The sequence below is a fragment of the Gossypium hirsutum genome, chromosome D04 (assembly GCF_007990345.1).
Source record: "Gossypium hirsutum isolate 1008001.06 chromosome D04, Gossypium_hirsutum_v2.1, whole genome shotgun sequence".
Classification (NCBI taxonomy): domain Eukaryota; kingdom Viridiplantae; phylum Streptophyta; class Magnoliopsida; order Malvales; family Malvaceae; genus Gossypium; species Gossypium hirsutum.
Window position 1 is genome coordinate 16,134,061 of NC_053440.1, and position 23,614 is coordinate 16,157,674.

The 23,614-nt window shown below is 35.6% G+C and overlaps 1 protein-coding gene and 1 pseudogene across 1 annotated transcript; both read right to left on the bottom strand.

Annotated features, from left to right (window-relative positions):
* Window positions 1-3,950: 3,950 nt before the first annotated feature.
* Window positions 3,951-6,105, bottom strand: LOC107898473 (peroxidase 55-like; annotated as a pseudogene).
* A 16,079-nt stretch (window positions 6,106-22,184) lies between these two features.
* LOC107898292 (uncharacterized) lies at window positions 22,185-23,369 on the bottom strand. The gene is made up of 2 exons (XM_016823810.1): window positions 23,189-23,369; window positions 22,185-23,083 (listed from the first exon to the last, which is right to left on the bottom strand). Exons 1-2 carry the CDS (start codon window positions 23,367-23,369, stop codon window positions 22,185-22,187), a joined length of 1,080 nt encoding a protein of 359 aa, XP_016679299.1.
* Window positions 23,370-23,614: the final 245 nt, after the last annotated feature.

Sequence of the window (23,614 nt, forward strand, 5' to 3'; positions counted from 1 at the left end):
CTATGCTCAGGAACAAAGGAGAGCTAGCAGAGCTGAAGACCACCAAGAAGGTGCATTTCAAGCCAAGGCCAGAGAAACCTCGAGCACTAATGCTCAAAGAGGCAAAAAACCTTGGAAAAACAGGCCTAAGCCTGATGCTGCAAGGAGCAATGACCAGCCCTGCAGATATTGCAAGAAGCCTGGCCATCCAGAAGACAGATGCTGGTTTAGGCCAGATGCAGTATGCCAACACTGCAAGAAGAAGGGCCATGTTGAAAGGGTCTGCAAAAACAGAAGTAAGCCAAGGCAGAATCAATTTCAGCAGTCAAAGGTTGAAGCTCGAGTAGCTGAGGACAGTAGTGACCAAGAAGAACAGGTCTTTGCTGTTTCCTGTGTAGCTTCTGAGAAGAAATGCTCTAAAGGCTGGTTGCTGGACAGTGGTTGCACTAACCACATGTCACCAGATGCCTCCTTGTTTAAAACCTTGGACAGAAGTTATAAAACCAAGGTCAAGGTTGGAAATGGTCAGTTTATAAAGGCTGAAGGAAGAGGAGAAGTGCTAATATGTACTCCCACAGGCAACAAGATTATTCCAAATGTGCTGTTTGTACCTCAGATTGACAGAAACCTTCTAAGCATAGCTCAACTGCTCGAGAAAGGTTATTCTGTTGTGTTCAAGGATAAACAATGCCATATTACTGATTCAAGTGGATCATGCCTTATGACAGTCACAATGACTGATAAATGCTTTGAGGTTCACTGGGCAAATGACTCAAACTCAGCATACACAGCCTCTGTTGAAGACTCCAAGCTTTGGCATCAAAGGCTTGGACATGCCAACTTCAGATCAATGGCTCGATTGGCCAAAGAGGGCTTGGCAGAGAACTTCATCAGCTCAGTGGAGCATGATGATGTGTGTGAAGTTTGCCAAATGGGGAAACAGGCAAGACTGCCATTTCCTACAAATTCAACCTGGAGAGCTACTGAAAGACTGCAGCTGGTGCACTCTGATGTATGTGGCCCGATGAGGACTGAATCACTCAGCAAAAACAGGTATTTCATCCTCTTTATTGATGACCTTACAAGGTTTTGCTGGATTTTCTTTTTAAAACACAAGTCTGAGGTAGCTCAAGTGTTTGTGAAGTTTAAAAATGCTGTAGAAACAGAAACAGGTTGCAAGCTGAAATCGATAAGGACTGATAATGGCACTGAGTACACTTCAGCTCAGTTTCAAGCCATTTGCAATGATGCTGGTATCAAACATCAGCTTACAAATGTCTACACACCTCAGCAGAATGGGGTAGCTGAAAGAAAGAATAGAAGTCTGATGGATATGGCCAGATGTCTGCTGTTTGAGAAGAAACTGCCCAAGACCATGTGGGCTGAGGCAGTAAACACTGCTGTTTACCTTCAGAATAGGCTTCCTACTAAAGCTCTTGCATCCGAGACACCTTTTGAGGCTTGGTCTGGTTTCAAGCCTTCCTTGGCACATCTGAAGGTGTTTGGTTGCCTGTGTTATGCACAAATACCAGCAGCAAAGAGAGACAAGCTCTCTAAAAGGGCTCAACCAGGTGTTCTAGTAGGCTACAACTCAGTCAAGAAGGGCTACAGGGTTCTGGATCCCTTGACAAACAAAGTCCAAGTGAGCAGAGATGTCATCTTTGATGAAAAAGCCTGCTGGAATTGGGAGAAAAATGAGCCAGAAGCAGTTTCAGAAGACCTAGTGCCTAATCAAGCTGAACTTGAGCAGCTAGAACCTGAAATGGATGTTGATGATGTGCCTGTGAGAGGCACAAGGCCCCTAGATGATATTTATGAAAGGGCACAGGTTGCAATAGCAGAACCTAGCAGTTTTGAAGAGGCTGAGGCAGATGAAGGCTGGAAACTAGCTATGGTCAATGAAATCAACATGATTGAAAAGAACCAGACATGGGAGCTTGTTGATAAACCTGCTGGAAAGAAGACCATTGGAGTAAAATGGGTCTATCGAGTAAAACAGAATGCAGATGGCAGTCTGAACAAGCTAAAAGCCAGGCTTGTTGTCAAAGGATTTAGCCAAAGGTATGGTCTGGACTACCTGGAGACATTTGCACCAGTAGCCAGGCTTGACACAGTTAGAATGATAGTTGCCTTGGCTGCTCAACATCAGTGGACCATTCATCAGCTTGATGTTAAGTCTGCATTTCTCAATGGCTTCCTGGAAGAAGAGATCTACATCGAGCAGCCTCAAGGATTTGTGATCACTGGCAAAGAACACATGGTGTACAGACTGAAAAAGGCTTTATATGGCCTGAAACAGGCTCCTCGAGCCTGGTATGCTCGAATTGACTCTTACTTGCTCAGTTTGGAATTTGAGAGAAGTCCCAGTGAACCAACAATGTATGTGAAGAAGAACCAAGCTGAAACTCATCTTATTCTGTCACTCTATGTTGATGATCTATTGATAACTGGAGGAGATAGAAGAATGCTGGAAGACTTCAAAAGAAAAATGATGGAAATGTTTGAAATGTCTGATTTAGGCAGAATGAACTACTTCCTTGGAATGGAAGTGAACCAAACAGAAAAGGGAATCTTTCTTAGTCAGAGTTCTTTTACTATGAAGATCCTGGACAAGTTCTCTATGAAGAACTGCAAGCCAACAAGCACACCAATGGCTGTTGGAGTGAAGCTTTCGAGGCAAGGGAGTGGTGAACCAATTTGTGAGACCATGTACAAGAGTCTCATTGGTAGTCTGTTGTATTTGACTACCACAAGGCCCGATATCATGTTTGCTGTTAGTGTGCTATCAAGATACATGAATTGCTGCAATGATCAGCACTTTCGAGCAGCTAAAAGAGTGCTGAGATACATCAAAGGCACCATTGGTCATGGTGTATTGTTCAAAAGGGCTGAAAACATGAAGCTAATAGGCTATGTTGATAGTGACTGGGCTGGATCAAGTGATGACATGAGAAGCACATCCGGATATGCATTCAGTCTTGGCTCAGGCATGTTTTGCTGGAGTTCTAAGAAACAAAGTCTGGTGGCACAATCAACAGCAGAAGCTGAATATGTTGCTGCTGCATCTGCTGTGAACCAAGCCATATGGCTTAGGAAAATCTTGACTGATTTAAACCAAAACCAAAAGGAGGCAACAGAGATTTATTGTGACAACAAATCTGCTGTTGCAATTGCAAAAAATCCCATTTTTCATGGCAGAACCAAGCACTTCAATATTAAGTTGCATGTTATAAGGGAGATGGAACAAGCTCATGAAATCGAGCTGATTCATTGCAATTCAGAAGTGCAAATTGCTGATATCTTCACAAAGGCACTCAATGTGTCTAAATTTGTTAAATTCAAAAGGGAATTAGGTGTTACTAGCATGGAAACTAAGGAGGAGTGTTAAGTTTAGTTCCCATGCAAAGGTGGCCATGCACGACATGCAAAGGTGGTCATGCTTCTGGAATCGCAGCAAGCAGTGGTGCCATGGTGTGCAGCAACTGAAGTTTGAAGCTGCCAATCTATTTGCTGCTTTTAGTTCCATTTTGATTGTTTTGTAATCTAGTTCATGTTGAACTAAGTAGGTAAATGTTTTGATATTGATTGACTGAAAAGTCAGCAATGCAAGTTGTACAAGCTAATCTTGTAAGTTTCAATGCAAATTAGTGGAGTTAGGTAGTTGATTAGGTGATTACTTGTTGGATTTACTAGTTGACTGATATATGTAATGGCTTAATGCCTTGTTGATGTGTTAAAAATGAAAATATATCAGCTCATTTTTCATTCAATCCTCTTCTCTCTTTTCTGTTTTTCACTTGCTAGTTTCATCTTTCTGTTTTTCTGCTTCCGAGCTTGCTTCTTCACCAAGGCTAAAGGCTTACTACTCAAGCAAGACTAGAAACAGCTTGTTGCTGCCTCTTGCACCAACAGTTGGCAATGGCATGTTACTTGATGAAATGATTTATTGAGAAAAGTAGTAAATAACTTGATAGGGCAATTAATTAATGACTTTTATTGTATGTATGAACAAGTAAACAGTCTTGAAATCTACTTCAGCAACGTATTCCTTTTATTGTATGACGATTTACAAAAGAACAATCGCATCCATCTTTCAATGCATTGACAAGCACGAACCACGAACACAATCACTTTTAAGCATCTTTAAATTTTGTGCAGTCCATTCTTATCTCTCCTTCATTCCCGGTTTTGACTCCCACCCTCCCAAGTTTCCTCATTGCTGTGATAAAGGCTCCATTAAAGTTGCCAGGGTTGCTAGCAAAATCACTTACGGTTGGTTGAGATGCTGGATCACTGAAAGCACCTCGTCTGAAGTGAACAAGCCCTTCCCAGAAACAAGATTCTGGTAATACACATTGTCGAAAGTTCTTGGGGTTTCAGGGTCTATGTTGATGGCAATGCTGGGGTCTACATTTTGAGGGCAGGCTTGCATCAACTGTTGTGCGTAGTTTGGGTCCAAACTAGGATCAACAACTGAAGATGAAGAGAAGGAGTATAAGCGATTCGAAAAGCGATTGCAATGAGAGAAGCCTAGAGTATGAGCTCCTGAGAGTGCAATCATATCGAATTGCGTAAGGTTGTTTTTAGCAAAAATGGTGTTGAGTTGAACAAGGTTGAATTCTGGATCTGGTAAGTTCCCTGCTACCTTGGATGCTTGGGATACAAGGCCATCTCGACGTCCTAATTCTACTTCTCAAGAAGGGCCACCAGCCTATGATTTTATTCACACATAATCAGTTTGGTTATGTATTGCGAGAGACTAGTTTTAGTTTTGCCAGGAAAATGGTTGAGCATTCCTTACCAGTACTACAACATCCCTTGCTGCAAGTGCTAAAATATCGGCACAAGAGACAATTCCAGGGCATTGTACTTCCACTGCCTGCTTTGCCTTGATTACGGTGTCGAATCCATCTCCTGCGAGGGAGAGATTGTCTTGAGCATCCTTTTCTGCATCTCCATTTGGTGAAGCTATCATGACTGATGCATCACATCCCTGCAAAAGATAACACTTTATATTAATGTCTGTTATTGACAACAAAACAGGTGATATCATTCGTTGTTAGACCTTCCCTGTTTCACCATGTCCAGGTCGATCAGCCTCCAATTATGACCATGACTAAAAAAAGAAGTAATTCAGAGAAACAGGAAAACACCAACCATAACAAGTTTTGATCTTTTTCAGCTACTTTCATCAGGGCTATAAGGAATTAAGGATGGTTGCACTGTACAGAATATATCTATTAATGTATGATACCCGTATTATACTCCTGATCATAACCTACCCAATACTCGATACAATCAAAGCAACATTCGTGTTCGAATATGTGCCAAACATGAATACTTTACGAAGGATAAAGAATCAAAGCAACAGAGCGTTACAAGCATGCATGCAGGGGTGACATACAATTTTGCAGGTAAATCATAAATCCATTGAAACCAAAGACAAACTGCATACAACATCTAAAGTAATCATGCTATTCTTCCAACGTACCTCGACAAAGCAATCATGGAAGAACAAGCGCAGCGTTGCAGGGATCGTAACAAATGTTTGGGTGAACTTGGTGGACACTACTTGTTTCACTATCATTTCTAGATTCGGACAAGTACCCCTATAGAAATTCTCAAATAATTGCCCCTCTCCTCTCTGAAAAACCATGAAAACCATTAACAACACCAACCCTCTCTTTAATACCTCCATTTGTTTTTTCTTTCTCTAGAGCTTTTATTTCCCTTTCGGCCTATCCACAAGCCATAAGTGAAAGTGTGAAACTCTAATATATAGAAGAAACATATAACAGGACAGATTTAACAATAAACTATTAGGTTTGCCTTGGTAGCTAATGCTTGGTCTAAGCTAATCTAATATACCTAAACATGCTTACTCCCTTTCTTGTTAGAATATCTAATCAATACTGCAAATATTTTTATAATAATAATAAATTTTTTAAGTACAAACAAAGATCACATTAATCCATGTCTACAAGACTTGAAGTTGCCAATGTTGTTAAAAACCAAAAGTTAGCCAAATACAAGGGGTGTTGCAATTGTAGTAGAAAGGCAGTTCCCTATCACCTAAATTTTGAAAAAAATATGCTATAATTGACTTGGTGGATTATTTGGTGTTTGCAGCTCATCCTATTTTCTAGATGAGCTGAGACTTTTTTTAAAGATGAACCTGGATTAATTTCTTGAAGTGCATAATGAAAGGGACATGGCAACAAATCAATGTCTGAACAAGAACGTGTAAGATTTCACATGGGGCATATTTGATGATCGGGGTTAATGTTGTTCAGAATCATGATACTGTCTTATCAATTTCAATTCAAATTTATAAACTGGAATATGTATAAATTTGGAGAATTGGATTACAACTTCCAATCACAAGCACGCTTAATATTTATGAATAAAAGTTTAAACCTACCCCCATGAATGAGTTGCGTCTCAAAGGGGTCTTGGTATTACTTTAGGAGTTTCGTATTTTGACTAAACTTTCCTTAAGAAACTGTAGTGTATGATGACGTCCTTCTCACTGATTTTTCTTCCACAAATAGAGTCTCGCTTAACGACTTTGAATATGTAAATCCATAGCTGCTACAATGCTGTCTTCCGGTTTGCATTATTGTTCTCTAGGTACGGATATATACGTATGGTTATGAATTATGTGATTCAACAAGCTAAACCATTTTTTTTATTAAAATATGCAACTCTTCACAAATTTAAAGTTTAATTTTTTTAATTTTTAAATTGATTGGTGTGATATTTTGAAATAAAGAAAATATTCATTTCATGATAGCATAACTAAAAAAAATAACGCTATAATAAAATCGAATTTAACAAAATAATCTTATGAGTGTTAAAAGTTAGATCTAAATTTTAAAATCATGATTAAATTTTTAAAAATAAAAATAAAAAAAATAAATTCAAAATTTATGAAAATAAACTTATGACATATTTTAATTTTTTTTCTGCTAAAACTTCAAAATGTAGGATTTTCTTTTCTGATTTGTTAACAACCCAACCCAATTCACTCAGTCATATTATTAAGAATGTATGTAGTTTTGGGAATCGATATATTCAAATAAATTGGTATTTTTATTTTTAAAATGTTGAATTATAATTTATTATTTCATTTTTTTGAATTAATAATTTGAATTTCTATATAATTATTTACTTTTATTTCTATAAATAAATATATTTATTAATAAATCAAATATCATTATTTGAGTAGTAATAGAGCATAATCCAAAAGTATTCTCTTTGGTTTCTACCACTAAAGTCATATTTTCAAAAAAAGAAAAAATGCAATTTAAAGAATGAATATCAATTGATCTGGCTAGAACAATTGATTTTTTTATATTTTGTAAAATGTACTATTTTATGTTTGAGTTTAAATATTTGAAAATGTAAAAGTACCAAAATTTTAAAAGTTTTGTGATTTTAAAAGAAGAAAACTTCAGATTATACTATTAAGTGATGACATTTTCTATAAGGTTTTGTTCAATGGGACATTTTTATATTTAAAAATTTGTTACTGACTTCACAAATATAAAAATGGTGAGAAATTTTAAAATAAAAAGGGATTAGAATGAGTTAGAAGTATAAATATTATAATCCTTGCTCAGATTAATATAATTAATTTCATCGCTTAAACCATCTAATGATTGATGTCCAATTGACCACTATATTAAAATGAATTGACTTGGAATTCACTAATATTAATAATTTACAAATCTATCTTAGTTTCTTACAATTAAGTATTTTTCATCTTGTGATACTTGTCGATTCCACCAATATAATCCTACACCCACTACAATAAAATAGACTTTTAGCGGCGTTTTTTTAGACATTTAGCGGTGCTTTTAAGCGCTACTAAAAGTAAAAGCACTGCAAAAATTTTCGCTATAGACAACACCGCTAAATTTAGCAGCGTTTATGTGAAAAAACGCCGCTAAAGATCATGGTCTTTAGCGGCGCTTTTATCACAAACGCCGCTACAGATCACGACCTTTAGCGGTGCTTTTGTCATAAATGCCGCTAAAGGTCATGGCCTTTTAGCGGTGCTTTTATCACAAACGCCGCTAAAGAACATGACCTTTAGCGGCACTTTTTATCACAAATGCCGCTATAGAACAAACCTTTAGCGACGCTTCTCGCAAAAACGCCGCTAAAAACATAAGCTTTAAAAAAATTATTTTCATCAAATAATATTTATTTTTATGATAAATATTATATTATGTTTTATTTTTTAAATTTGAACTTTAAATATACTTTTAAGGATAAATAAAAAATATTATTTAAATTAAATTTTCTATGAAAATTTTAACTTTAAAACTAAATATAACACAATTAAAATCCAAAAGTTAGAACTCAAGTTGGCGTAAATATTAAAGTAAAAATAAAAATTTAGAATCAAAACTAAAATAAATAATATACATGAGAAACAACTAGACTAGTTGAACCTGCTTATGACTATACACATTGCAAGGTAATAAAAAATGCAATGCATTTTCTTAATCAATTAAATCTTGGTAATAAAAGATATAATACATTTACTTAATCAAGGAAATCTTGTAATGAAGTCAAAGCAAAGAGCCTTAGAGAAAAACTTTTGAGCATGGCTTCGAATTTGAACTGCAGATTTAGTACCTACATGCTCTGCATGAAAATAAGAGTAAACTGTTCATACCATAGTGAACATGACAAAGATAAGTAAATCAGTTCAACTCATTGTGCACTTACCTTCTATTTGGAAGCAGCCACGACCATACAACCTTAAAGCTCCAAGAAACCTCTGATGCTTCAAGAAATGAAGATGAAGAAATGGATGCTAATGCTGACAATCTGGTATTCCTCAACTTAGTTGAGCCATCTGGTATGATAGGTCATGTTCTTCCACTATTTTGTCCAAGTCTTAGCCAATTTGATCCAAAAACCACCCTTCATCGATTCAAGCACATGTCAAAAGCCTTAAACCTAATTTGTTTCTCCCTAAAATGTTCAGTGGAAGAAGCAAAGCATATATTATATGTTCTTGCTACTCCAATTTCCATCAAGAAACTTTTTGCAACAAAAAGAAAATATTAATATATGAATCATCAATTAAAATGCCTAAATATTCAAGGAAAAATTACTCGTTAACTTGCAATAGTTTTCAGCACATTGTGGATTAAACTACCTCTCACTCATAAAAACCTTGCAAATTCTGAAGCACTTGGGAATAATGGCAGCCCAAGAAAGAGTTCAGCAACTATGCAGCCAAAGGACCACATGTTAATAGCTGTTGTATATCTAATCAAGTGGTCAAGGTTCAAACTAGAACTAACGATCGAGACCAAAGAAAAAAATCAGAATTAGGGAATATAATCATCAAAGACAATAATGAATCACAAGAACTGAATATTTTAAGTAGGCATTTTCTAATTATTACTGCCAAAGGCTTGAAACATGAGTAATTTAGGTAGTAGCAGCATGCTAAAAAGAATAGCAATATGAATCTTCTACGTCATTGCTCCAAAGAGATCTTCACATAGAAATAAAAAGTTGAACCTTTCAAGGTTTAATCCACAGAAGATGTGACTAATATAGAGTACTGGACTAGAACTTCTGTGGAAAACTATTGCAAGTTAATGACTAATATAGGAGAAAAAATGTGGAAACAACATGTTAACCACTGGCCAATGCAACATAAAATAAATTATTCATGGAATAAGAATCTGAAAATCGACTGCAGCCCGGAAAATTTTCCTGTTTTACACAGACTCTTAATAGAAAAAGAAAAAAGTTCAACAAAAATTTCACAATTAAGCATTATAAAATTTTCATAGGTGGAACAGAATCATTTGTAAATATTCTACTCAACTAATGAAGCACCATGAAAAAAGACTAAACTCAGTACATATAGTATAGAGTAGTGGAAAGAAGTCACTAAGAATGGGAAACCAATTCTCTTGTCACACTGTAATGTGACCATAGGATGGAATAAAGATCAGGATTCGGGGAAATCTTAGAAAATCCTACTACTAATAAATTTTACAAGAGTCCACTGCTAGTATGAAAAATGATACATGTTCGTATTGGCCCGTGCTGTAAAATTTGTACTAAGTTCTCTATCAAGGAGTGACATAAGATTCATAGTGTGAATCTCAAACCTAATTTTTGTGCATCAGTTACTTGAAAGCTAAAGGACGAGTAGAAATAGTTGGTACTTAGAGTCTCAAGGTGAGCTCAATAAAGTCAAGAATGAGAGTTACCAATTTTCTCAACACTCATGAGTGTTGGATACAGGTTTTAACTTACCAAGCTTGTTGCTTTGAGAATAAACGACTTCTGTTACTTGAGGGCTCACCATGACTGCTCCAATCGGCATATATCCAAACATTGTCCCAAGCCTCCCAAATGCAGAAATAACCTAAAATGCAATGCACAAAACCTCACTTATGAACAAACCATCCAAACATCTCTCATATGTTACTTGGACTTGAGCACGAGTGTCAGAGGAAACGGTTATAGGAAATATTTCAAGCAAAATGAAGAGCCGGAGATCGAGATTTAGCAAAATACGTCGTCTGCAATGAAAAGTATGTCGTATTTTTTCACAACAGCTTGTACCTGCATGGTATTTGACAATGCTACATTAGTAAAGCCATGTTCATTATTATCAATATAAGCCATTTTAAGAACTCTCACCTTCTCAAAATAAGTAGCAGGAGGAGGTATAACACCACTTGCTCCCATCACAGGCTCAGCAATAAATGCAGCAATCTGATATATATAAAACCAGCTATGATTAGCCACACATACAAGGCTCTTGTAGTTGCAAAAGGGTTCCTCATTTCATTTTCAAAAAACTTACTGTCTCTAGACCCTCTTTGAGAACAAGGTTTTCTAAATTGTTGGCTAATCTTGTTGAGAAATCCTCCTCAGTTTCACCTTATGAATTGAAACAATAAACATGGCTATACCAATTTTTAAACACCAAAACTTATATCCATGAAACAGATTGGTCAAAAAAAAAAAAGAAAAAACCTGGTAGATGATAGCGCCAATAATGAGGGCAATCAGTGTGCAACACAAATGGAGGTGGCAGGTTGAAGTTTTGATACAGAGGTGGAAGTCTGTAATGGTAAATCTATATATATATCTGTTAAACAATCAAGTAAAACCATTTTTTACCAATAAAAATAGGTAACATTTTTACCCTGAAAGACTAGCTGATATCCAAGTTGAACCATGGTATCTGAAGAAATTTAAAGAAAGAGAAATTATGTTATGCAAGTGAACTAAATAATGACACATGGTTTGAGGAAAATGAAAATTTAGATTTAAACCCTCAAAAATGTTTGAATTTCCATTAGTAGTCCATAGTTTATGTATCTTTTAGATTTTTTTCATTTGAAAATTGAAATGAACTAATTAAAGTTACATAATAAATATACATCTAACAATGTTAGACACAATAAGTAAAGTTTAAATAAAGAAGTTATGACAACAAATTATGATATGATATGAAGACATAAATGCTCTGAAATTAAAAAATGACTTGTAAATAATGAGACAACAATAGAAAATACTAGAAAGGAATTAACAAACAAGGAACCTGTTTTCAGCCTACTGCTACAAGGTAATTGAACTTTTGATTAATAAAGTAGCTAGACTCAAATGTGAAGGAAATCAAATTTATAAACTCTAGTAGAAGAAAAGCAGGAAATTGTTGCTTTAGTTCAAAAATACTGCTACTTCTAAGCTTGTCACAAGTGGAAAATGCAAAAATTAAATAGATTTGACTTAAAGAATGATTTTGACACTTGCTGCACTAACTTAACTTAAATAACAAGTATATTTCTCCAAAAATGGAATTTGGAAAGCTAGAAATAAGTAATACCTAGGCGCAAATGTGACATTGGTAAAAATCGAGATACTGTTGCTTTAGTTAAAAAATTAATGCTACTTCTGAGCTTTAGATATAGAATTAAATAGATTTTGTTTAAAGAGCAAATAATTCCAATCCTTGTTGCACTTACTTATAAGGTTAAATAACCAACACACAATCCCTTCTAGGTCCTATATAAATAAATAATCATTAATCCTATTCCCTACATCCCAATCTGACAAGCTTAGAGTAGTCAATAAACCAATTATTCATTAATGTATAATAGCAAAAGAATCGAACATTTGGTCTCTATAACGCAAATTAAATGACAGCTTTAGATGAAATTAAAATAGGGACACCACCCTATAGTGTAGAACATACAAAGATAAGGAAAAGAAGTAGCAAATTATTTCTTACATGCATTGTATGAGTCTTCCCGCTACTTGTCACGCCATAAGCAAAAATGGTGCCCGTGGACAGAATTTAACACTTTAAGGTATAGGAAATAATCTTCAAACTGATTGAATATGAGGAAAACAAATCAAACCTGAAGCATTGCAGTTTCTTGTTCAGTCTTCTCAAACAGTGCCTTACGAAGCTCACCAACTTCTTGCTTTAATTGCTCTACCTAAAGAAGAGAAAAAGATGTTCAGTATGCAATAATATTCTTGCCAAACATTAGTTTGGTCTGTAATAAAATATTGTATTCATCAAAAGGAAAACTTATGTACTACCTGCTGTTGAAGATCTGTTAAGTATGACTCCTATTTTCAGTCAAATTTGAAAAAATAATGTTTTAGTTAAACTTTGTTTATTTATTTCAGTCAAACACTGATTAGTTTAGATTATTTTATTATTATTTGATATATGAATTTAACCTATAAATAGGCTCTTTTACAACCTTAGATAAAACACCCATTAGATATTAGAACTCATAACACATTTAGAGAATTCTGTGTTTACATTTTGAGGGTTCTTTGTTTTCGAGTTTTTGGGGTTTAGTTTTATCTCCATCTTTTGTACTCTTCGTTCTTTTGCCATTATAGTAAAATTATCTTTGCCCGTGGTTTTTTATCCTCTTTGGAGGAGTTTTTTCACGTTAAATTTGTGTGTCAATTTCTCAATTTATTCTGCTATTTTTACTTGTTGCTTAATCGGGACGATCCTAACAAGTGGTATCAGAGCTAGTACAAAGATCAGCCCATTCAGATATAGCAACAACAAGGTTTGAAATTGAGAAGTTCGATGAGGAGACAAATTTCAATCTTTGGCAAGTTCGGATGATGACAATTCTAGTTCAATCCAGTTTGAAAAAGGTTGTTACTGGGAAAAAGCCTGAGAATCTAAATAAAACAGAATGGGAAGAGCTTGATGAAAAGGTTTTGTCTGCAATCCAGTTATGCCTCGCGAATACAGTATTACAGGAGGTATTGATGGAGAAGACCTCATCCGCCTTGTGGAAAAGGTTAGAAACTCTTTATGCGACTAAGTCTCTAGCTAACCGTTTAGTGTTGAAACAATGTCTATTTACGTTTCGCATGAACAAATGTGAGCTTCTTAGAGATCACATCAGTCAATTCATTACTCTTTTAAATATTTAAAGAACGTTGAGGTTCATATTGATGATGAAGATCAAGCTATGCTATTATTGTGCTCTTTACCCCCTTCATACAAGTCTTTCAGGGAGACCCTGATTTATGGCAGAGACAAACTCTCGTTTGAAGATGTGAAGGGTCATTTGTTGAGTAGAGAAAAACTCGGCAATGAGCTTTATTTGGATAGCAAGGCAGATAGGCAAGCTTCCGTTTTGATAGCATCAAAGAAACGAGACAAAAGGTGTCGCTATTGTAAAAAGTTAGGTCACGTCAAAGCAGATTGTTATAAACTGCGAAATAAAAGAGCTGCTAAGAGTAACGAGGAAGATGTAGCTGGTGCTAATTTGATCGATGAAAGCGGTGATGATTTCTTGTTAGTGTCAACAAGCGATAACTCCAAGCTCATGTCCGAGTGGATCCTAGATTCGGGATGTTCTTTCCACATGTGTCCCAATAGAGAATGGTTCTCTACATACAGTTCGGTTGAAGGTGGAGTTGTACGCATGGGAAACGATTCATCTAGTAAGGTAATTGGTATTGGTATTGTTAAAATTAGGATACACGATGGGACGATTAGAACACTCTCAGATGTCAGGTATGTACCTGATTTACGAAAGAATCTCATCTCCTTGAGTATTTTAGACTTGAAAGGATGTAGAATCAACATCGAGTCAAGCGGCATTAAAGTATCTCGTGGAGCTCTCGTTTTGTTAAAAGGTAAAAGAACTGGCAGTTTTTATATTCTGGAAGGTTCTACAGTGACCGGTGAAATTGGACGTCCCTCATCCGTTACAGAGTCGAAGTCAACTTGTTTGGAGCGGAGGCAACTTGGTCATAGGAGAGAAAAATGTATGACTGTTTCGTTGAAGAGAGGTTCTCTTTTTGATGCAGGTTTTGAAAAGATAGGGCACTGTGTTCGTGAAAATTAGTCCCGGGTTAGTTTTAATTTGGTAGTGTACAAGTCGAAGGCTAGAAGTCTTCCAGTTTCTAAGCACAGATTCGACTCAGTTAATTCCCTGCATAGTTCAAGATAAGCTCGTGGCGGGCTTTGGCAAAGATGGCGTTGTAGAAATATAATTCAAAGTGGAGATTTGTTAAGTATGACTCCTATTTTTAGTCAAATTTGAAAAAATAATCTTTTAGTTAAACTCTGTTTATTTATTTCAGTCAAACACTGATTAGTTTAGATTATTTTATTATTATTTGATATATGAATTTAACCTATAAATAGGCTCTTTTACAACCTTAGATAAAACACCCATTAGATATTAGAACTCATAACACATTTAGAGAATTTTGTGTTTACGTTTTGAGGGTTCTTTGTTTTCAGGTTTTTGGGGTTTAGTTTTATCTCCATCTTTTGTACTCTTCGTTCTTTTGGCATTATAGTAAAATTATCTTTGCCCGTGGTTTTTTATCCTCTTTGGAGGAGTTTTTCCACGTTAAATTTGTATGTTCAATTTCTCAATTTATTCCGCTATTTTTACTTGTTGCTTAATCGGGACGATCCTAACAAGATCTGGAACAAAAAAAAAGAAGAAGAAAAAAGAATTTTTTTAAGCAAAGACAGAAAAAGAAACTGAAACAGAGATTCTTCACCTTCTTCAACCTTTTTTTTTATCTCTTTATTTCAGCGAACAACCAATGGCGTCTTAGTAAAGGCACTGTAAAAGAAAGGGGGGAAAACAAAGCGCAAAAACCTTAACAGATCGAGAGAAACGGAGTAGCTATGGTGAGTGAATTCAGTGCAGTGAAATGAAAATGAAAAAGAAGTGTGATTGGTGTAGGTGTATTGACTGGTGTTGTTGGAAATGGAAAATTTGGGGGATTTTAGCTGAAGAAAAACAAACTTTTATTTGGGGATTTAGGGCGCACGATGGAGATGAGAAGAAGAGGGACTAACGAGATGGTAACCAAAAATCATTTTTTGGAGTGAGCGGGATATTGATTACCTTTTCCGGCGTTTTTTACAAAAATGCTCTTATTGCTTATTTTTTTTGCGGATTTTCAACAAAATGATAAAATATATAATATTATTTGTATATATTTTGAGGAAAATTATAATATTATTATATATAATCAATGCAAAATTTTTAAGGCACCTTACTAAAAAATGGTAAAATAATTTTGTAGTCTTTAATGTTTGTAATTTTTATTAATTTGGTCTTTTCTTTAAAAGTATATAAATATTTAAAATTTCTAAAAAATTTAAAATCTTTTAAAATTCATTTTAAAATTTTAAATCACGGAAAATATAAAACCTTTCAAAATTTAGAAAAATATATGTTATTTACTCTTTAAATGATAATTAGAAATGTTCACTACCCATACAACCCACCTAGTCCAAAATATGGTTAGGCTTAGATTTATATTTTTTAATCTTAGGCTAGCCAAACTAAGCCTGTTTTACCATTTAAAATAATAAAAATATAAACAGGTTATATTGACATTATTTTTAATAATTAAACTTAAATATAAAATAATTTTTATTGTTTTTAAACAATGAAATGGATGATTCGGGTAAAACGAGCTTGAAGTTGGAAAAGTTTTTAAAATTGGACATTAGCACAGCTTGGTCTGGCTTGGCCCACTAATTAATTCAATATTTTAAAACATTTGCAAAGTTTAATCTATTCAATCAATTCTTATTTGATCACGGCGGGGGCAAGGCAAAACACGCAAAAAATTGAACCGGATAAAAAAAACTGAATCGAGCACTAAAAATACTGAACCAGGATGGGATAAGATGGGGATATCCTTGGATATAGCTTATATCGATTTTGAAGAACCAAATCTTCACTTGATTTTGAAGAACCAAATTAATATTATCTCTTTTACAATTATATAAGAAATTAATTAATATATAAATTAGAAAACACTAGTTAATCTAAACCCTAAACCATAAATCTAAACCCTAAAACCATAAACCATAAACCCTTAACACATAACCTCTAAACCTTAAACCCCAGCCTTTAAACCATAAACCATAATCCCTAAACCCATAATCCATAAACCTTAAAATGGTAACATTTAAACCTATCTAAAACATATACCCTAAACCAAAAACCTTAAACCCATAATCCATAAACCTTAAAATGGTAACACATAAACCTATCTAAACCATATACCCTAAACCAAAAACCCTAAACTATAGTGATAATTAATTTAATATTTTAAAATTAATACTATCTCTTTTACGATAAGAAATTATTTAATATATAAATTAAAAAAATCAGTAATGTACCCAAAAAACTTTAAAATTATTTTAAATAATAGTATTTTAATTATTCCATTTTGAAGAAATATTTTAAATTACTTTAAATCCCTGAGCATTAGCGGCGTTTTCTCAAAAACACAGCTAAAGCCCTGAGCATTAGCGGCACTTTCTCAAAAACACCGCTAAATCCCTGAGCATTAGTGGCGCTTTCTTAAAAACGCCGCTAAATCCTCGAAAGCTCAGAAAACGGCGTCGTTGGGCTTAGGTTTTTTGCGGCGCTTTCATAAAAACGCCGCTAAAGCTCGAACAACATTTTGCAAAAAGCGTCGCTAATGCGCGACCTTTAGCGGCGTTTTCTAAAAAGCACCGCTAATGCTCGATCTTTAGCAGCATTTTTTATCCAAACGCCGTTAATAACGCCGCTAAAAGCCTGTTCTGGTGTAGTGACCTAATTTTCAAACTTGAACAGTATAGGGAGTAGGGTCGATCCCTCAGAGATTGGGTTCACGTAAAATTATTGCTCTTTCTCGACTAGATTCGTGTCTGGGCAGTTTTCGTGCCCAAGAAATTTGGGGGGAGCATAAAATTGAAAACATGAAATAAACAGAAAAAAATACGTAAAAAGTAAAAGCTGAAAACAAATAATAAAAATAGTTATATAAATCTGAAGAAAGATTAATTAAACTTAGCTCAGCTTCAGGCACAGGTTTTTCCTCGTCTTTGAACCGATCCTCAAAATTAGATGAACTCCTTTTTTCCAATAAGCTAGTTATAGCTACCAAGGACGCCTCGGACACCAACTCTTCCTTGTATAAATTAGTTATGGAACGTCCTATAACTAACCCTTACCGATCGAAGAACCAATGAAACGTTCGTGGTTTAGAACTCCGACAGCTTTGCATTTTAGAAGAGCCTAGCTCAAACCAATTTCCTCAACCGCGTGGGACATTTAAATCCGGTTACTACTTCCCTTGACGGAACCAAACAACAATCCCCACTTGGCACGCCAATGTGTTCACAGAAAACCGATTAGACAATCCATCCTTTAGGAATTCTAACTGTACGTCGAACCACACTAACTCAAACGATGTCTTTTTTGACTTAGTGTTGATTTGACTTTGTGAGTTGATGAAGTCATACTCTTAATCCGGAGAAGTAATAAATACTGAAAATTAGGAATTGAATTGCTCGGGTTCGTAACTCACGGATCTTGACTAAGCTAACACCGACCTAAAGCTGAAATGGATTTAGTTGACTAAAGTTTGGGGCATATTAGAGTTGGGCATATCTGGAGAGGGTTGGATAAATGAAATAGGGTTGAAATGGGTAAAAAATGGGTGGTTTAAGTATGTGGCTGGAATTTTGTTTAGGTATAAAAATGGTTTTAGCCTACTGAGAATTAGAAAAAGGTTTGAAAAAGAAAATGTAAGTGGTGTAGGTTGGTGACAAGCTAGAAATTAATAAATTGAAAGTACAAGGAACCAAAGACAACAAATAATTTCGTGAGAAGGAAGGAGATTATATTCAAAAGATGAAAAGTTGATTGAAAACTTGATGAATGAATGAACATAGAAGCCCCTATTTATACTAGTGGCCTTGAACAAATTTGCCTAATTAAAGGCCACTAGCCATAGAAAATTAAGGAAAAATATTCCCATGATATCAAAAATCCTTACACAATCTCCCACTAAGTCAAAATAAAATTTTAGCAAATTACATCTTGGAAAAATTCCGTTTTGGCCCGCCTTCTTTGCTCCTTTATTCAATCTAGCCCAATTGTTTCCTTTTTCTTGTATACAATTCAATATAAACATGGAAAAATTAGTGGTGCATTCTCATAAATTGACCAATTAAATTACATGAAATATGTATTTTTAGCAATTAATCAAATCCCTTCTACTTAGTTCATTCTAGCCCTCGAGCATTTTGTATGTATCTGTAAAAGGAAAAATTTCCTCCATAATAGGACTTGACCCCCATGGTTTGCACAATTCAACAATTTAGTCTTTACATATTATCATCTCAAATAACCTAGCCTAAGAAATAAGAAGGACCTACCCCTCATTTTATTATTTTTGTACTTAGGACATTTTCGAATTTTTTGATGCGAGACATGATGACAATCTAAGCACCACGTTCCGGTTACTCGATTTAGATGTCTCTAAATGGGTTATTTCTCCCTACTCGTGATAGCTTGTTAGCGAAATGAGTGCAAAGAAATTGGACAGTCACACGAACCTTTTTACGCGAGATGTGATGACAACCCAAGCAACATATTTAGGTTACTCAGTCCGGTGTACAACCCCAATTTTCACTCTTAACATTCGTATCAGAGGAGTATTATTATTCTCTTTCTTCTTCTTCTTTTTTTTTTGCATTCAAGGCTATTGAAAAGTTTATACATAAAGATCTAAATAGCTAAGTATGTCAAACCATAAGTGGACCATCCTAATTTATCAAGGAAATTATTTACCTTTCACGCGAAACATGCAAAAAAACGATAACGGATAAGCAAATTAGAACCAATTTATGTTTCCCTCCCCCTATTTATTTTACATTGTCCTAATGTAATTTAAAGAATAAAAAGTAAGGATAAGTAGGAAAAAGAGAGAAAAAGAAATTCCCGATGTATTTCAACATCGTGGAGGGTGGCCTCGTAGGTGTGTGAGAACGTCTATTACTAAGGTGCGTAAAGAGTCGACTCCTTCCTCGATTCGGGTTAATCGAGTTTGGACAGACGTGGGGGGCTTCAATTTTGTCTTAGAAGGTCTACCTTCCAAAAATTTTATTTGCATAAAGGGAAAAATCTAGGTTACCTCCCAACAATGCTTTGTTTAATGTCATTAGCTCGACGACCTGTTATTCAAATTATGGGCTCCTCGAGAACAATCTCCTCAACTGTGTGCGTTTGAAAATTCTTGTAAAAGGGTTTAGGGTTTCTTCGAGAACAATGCTTTGTTTCAGTTGTTGACCATTCACCTTAAAGCACTTCCGGGTTTCTTCGCTTTAAATTTCCACTGCACCATTCGAGAATAAATTAGTAATATAAATGGACCTATCCATTTGGATCAAAGATTACCAACGAAAATTTTTAAGGTGGAGTCGTATAGGAGAACTTTTTATCCTATTGAAAACTACTTCCTAGTGATTAGCTTGTCATGAAACGCCTTCGCCTTTTCTTTATAAACTCGAGCATTTTCATATGCATCATTTTTAATTTCCTCGAGTTCCTGGATGTCCAACTTTCGAGACCTTCTTGCAGACTCCATCTCCATATTACACTGCTTAACTGCCCAAAATGCTTTGTGCTCTAATTTGACCAAGAGATGGCACGATTTACCAAAAACGAGTTGATAATGTGACATGCCTATTGGTCCCTTGTAAGCTGTCCTATAAGCCTAAAGTGCGTCATTTAGTCTCAAGCTCCAATCCTTTCTGTTAGGTTTAACGGTCTTCTCCAAGATGGACTTGATTTCATGATTTGACACTTCAGCTTGCCCGTTTGTTTGTGGATGGTAAGCAGTGGCAATTCGTTGAGTCACTCCATATTTCTCCATAAGTGTACTTACGAGCTTATAGCAAAAATGAGTTCCTCTGCCACTGATTAATGCTCATGGAGTGCCATACTTGGAAAAGATAAAACTTTTAAAAAATTTAACTACGGTTTTAGCATTATCATTGCGAGTGGCCTTCGCCTCTATCCACTTAGAAACGTAATCAACAACTAAGAGTATATAAAAATTACCGAAAGAATAAACGAAAGAACCCATAAAATCGATACCCCACACATCAAAAACTTCACAAATATGAATAGGAGTAAGGGGCATCTCATTTTGACGACTAAGGTTGCCAACTTTTTAGCACATTTCACAACTTTTGCAGAATAAAAAGGCATCACGAAATATGTTTGGCCAAAATAGTCCACATTCGAAAATTTTATGTGCGGTGCGTTTTGGTCCAAAGTGTCCTCCACATGCATAAGAATGACAAAAACTTAAGATAGACTGTACCTCTGTTTCTGCTATACACCGTCAAATTTCCTGATCGAAGCAATGCTTCCAAAGGTAAAGATCGTCCCAAATGTAATACCGGGCATCTTTCTTTATCTTATCTTTTTTAGATCTTGGTAATTCCGAAGGAACAGTACCTGGGACGAGGTAATTTACTATGTCTGTATACCAAGGATGAACCGCATTTGCTGAAAATAGGTTTTCATCTGGGAAGTTATCTTTCAATGGTGTCTCATCTACTGGAATCGGTAATCAACTCAGATGGTCAGCTACTAAGTTTTTGCATCCCTTTTTATCCCAGATTTCAAAATCAAACTCTTGTAGGAGTAGAATCCACCTAATCAGTCGAGGTTTTGCCTCCTTCTTTCCTATTAAATATTTCAAAGCTGCATGATCAGAAAAGATAATCACTTTAGTTCCCAATAGGTAAGATCTAAATTTGCCTAAAGCAAACACAACAGCTAATAATTCTTTCTCAGTGGTTGTGTAATTACTTTGGGCAACATCCAAAGTCTTCGAAGCATAGTAGATAACATGAGGCTCTTTCCCTATTCTTTGGCCAAGAACATCTCCCACACTTCGGTCACTTGCGTCACACATGATTTTGAACGGAATGTTCCAATTTGGTGATTACACTATGGGAGCGGAGACCAATTTCTGCTTCAGCACGTCAAATGCGTCTTTACAAGTCTGGTCAAATTCAAATTCTTTATCTTTTTGTAACAGACTGCAAAGCAGTTGCGCGATTTTTGAAAAGTCTTTCATGAATCATCTGTAAAATCCTGCATGGCCAAGAAACGAGCGAACTTCCCTCACAGATGTGGGGTAATGTAACGAGTTAATAATATCTGTTTTTGCCTTATCGACCTCAATTCCTTCCGAGAAAACTATATGACCTAGAATTAATATTTTGTCAACCATGAAGTGGCAGTTCTCATAATTTAAAATAAGATTAAATTCTAGGCATCTTTGTAATATCTTAGCAAGATTATTGAGACATTCGTTAAAAGAGTTACCGTATACCGTGATGTCATCCATAAAGACTTCAATGATTTTCTCGACATAATCGGAGAATATGCTCACCATGCATCTCTGGAAAGTGGCCGGAGCATTACAGAATCCAAATGGCATTCGTCTATATGCAAACGTTCCAAAGGGGCATGTGAAAGTTGTTTTCTTTTGATCCTCAGGAGGCACCAAAATTTGGAAAAATCTCGAGTACGCATTGAGACAACAATAATGGGTCTTACCAGCTAATCGCTCGAGCATTTGATCGATGAAAGGAAGTGGAAAATGGTCTTTCCGAGTAGCTACATTCAACTTTCTGTAATCGATGCAAACCCTCCATCCATTCTGGACTCGGGTAGGAACTAGCTCTCCTAACGAGTTTTTCACCACTGTCACGCCAGTTTTCTTGGGCACGACATGAACCGGGCTAACCCAATCACTGTCGAAGATCGGGTATATCAATGCAGCATCCAACAGTTTCTGGATCTTCTTCTTTACTACCTCCATCATGGGTGGATTAAGGTGCCTCTAAGCATCTCTCTTTGGTTTCGTGTTATCTTCGATGGAAATTTTGTGCATACAAGTGGATTGTCGACTATCGTCAAACCAATAACTTCCTTATAATCTCCTAGAACTCGAACTAGACTTTTTTCCTCATCTTTGGATAGTTTGTTTGACACTATCACCGGTAAGGTGTCTTTCTCTCCCAAAAAGACGTACTTGAGGTGGTCCGGTAATGCTTTAAGATCCAAGGTTGGTGGTTGCAAAATCAAAGGCAACATTTTAGTTTGGGAAGGTAATAGTTCAAATTGGTTACCTCGATTCGTCAACGATGGTTGCGTCTCCAAGTGTTTGATAATTTCTCGCAACGGATCTTCTATAATTGCTAATTCCTCGAGATGATTTAAAACATCCATGTCAATGCTTCTGTAAAGGACAGTTTCCAACTCATCAAAGTCATGATATTCGAAATAAGATTGAGTTAAACAATCTATACTATCGATACTAGAAATATTTAATAGTGAGTTAGGATGACCCATAGCTTCGTAGACATTGAATTTCATGATTTCTCCATCAAACTCCATTGTCAGTGTCCCGCTCTGCACGTCAATTTTTGCGCTTGTGGTACTTAGAAATAGCCTTCCAAACAAAATGTCAGACGAATTAGTTGAGTTATCGTCCTCCATATTAATAATGTAGAAATCTGCAGGGAAAATTAATTCGTTAACTTTAACAAAGACGTCATCAAGCAACCCTTCGGGATAGACGATTGACCTATCTGCCAACTGGATTATTACTCCTATATCTTTTAAAGAACCCGCGTTAATCAACTTATAAATAAAATAAGGCATAACATTAATGGGAGCCCTTAAATCACACATGGCTTTCTTAATGCCTACATTACCTATCTCACAGGAAATAGCAAACATACCTTGGCCATTGTATTTGGGCGAAACTTTCTTTTATAGTACTGCGGAGACATTTTCTCCTACATTTACTCTTTCGTTACCTATTAACCTCCTCTTGCTAGTACACAATTTCTTGAGGAATTCTGTATAACGAGGGATTTGTTTGATAGCGTCGAGCAAAGGGATATTTACCTCCACCTTCCTAAATGTTTTGAAGATTTCTTTTTCCTCCTTCTCTTTCTTATCCTTTGCGAGCCTCCCTAGAAAAAGAGGTGGTATCATGTCTGGTTTCTAAATTTCTGATTCTGGTCTGGCTTATGGATCAGAGATCTACTTTTCCTGTTCTTTGTCTTACCCATAACTTTTGTCTGAAACTATTTGCAAAACTTTTCTGCTATGAAGAGTTATTGCACTTGCATTTTGCCGAAGATTTGGCTCTGTCTGGGAAGGTAATTTACCTTGAGATTCCAAACGATTAACTACCATCAAGAGTTTACTAACTTGATTAGTTAACTCTTGTATTGATG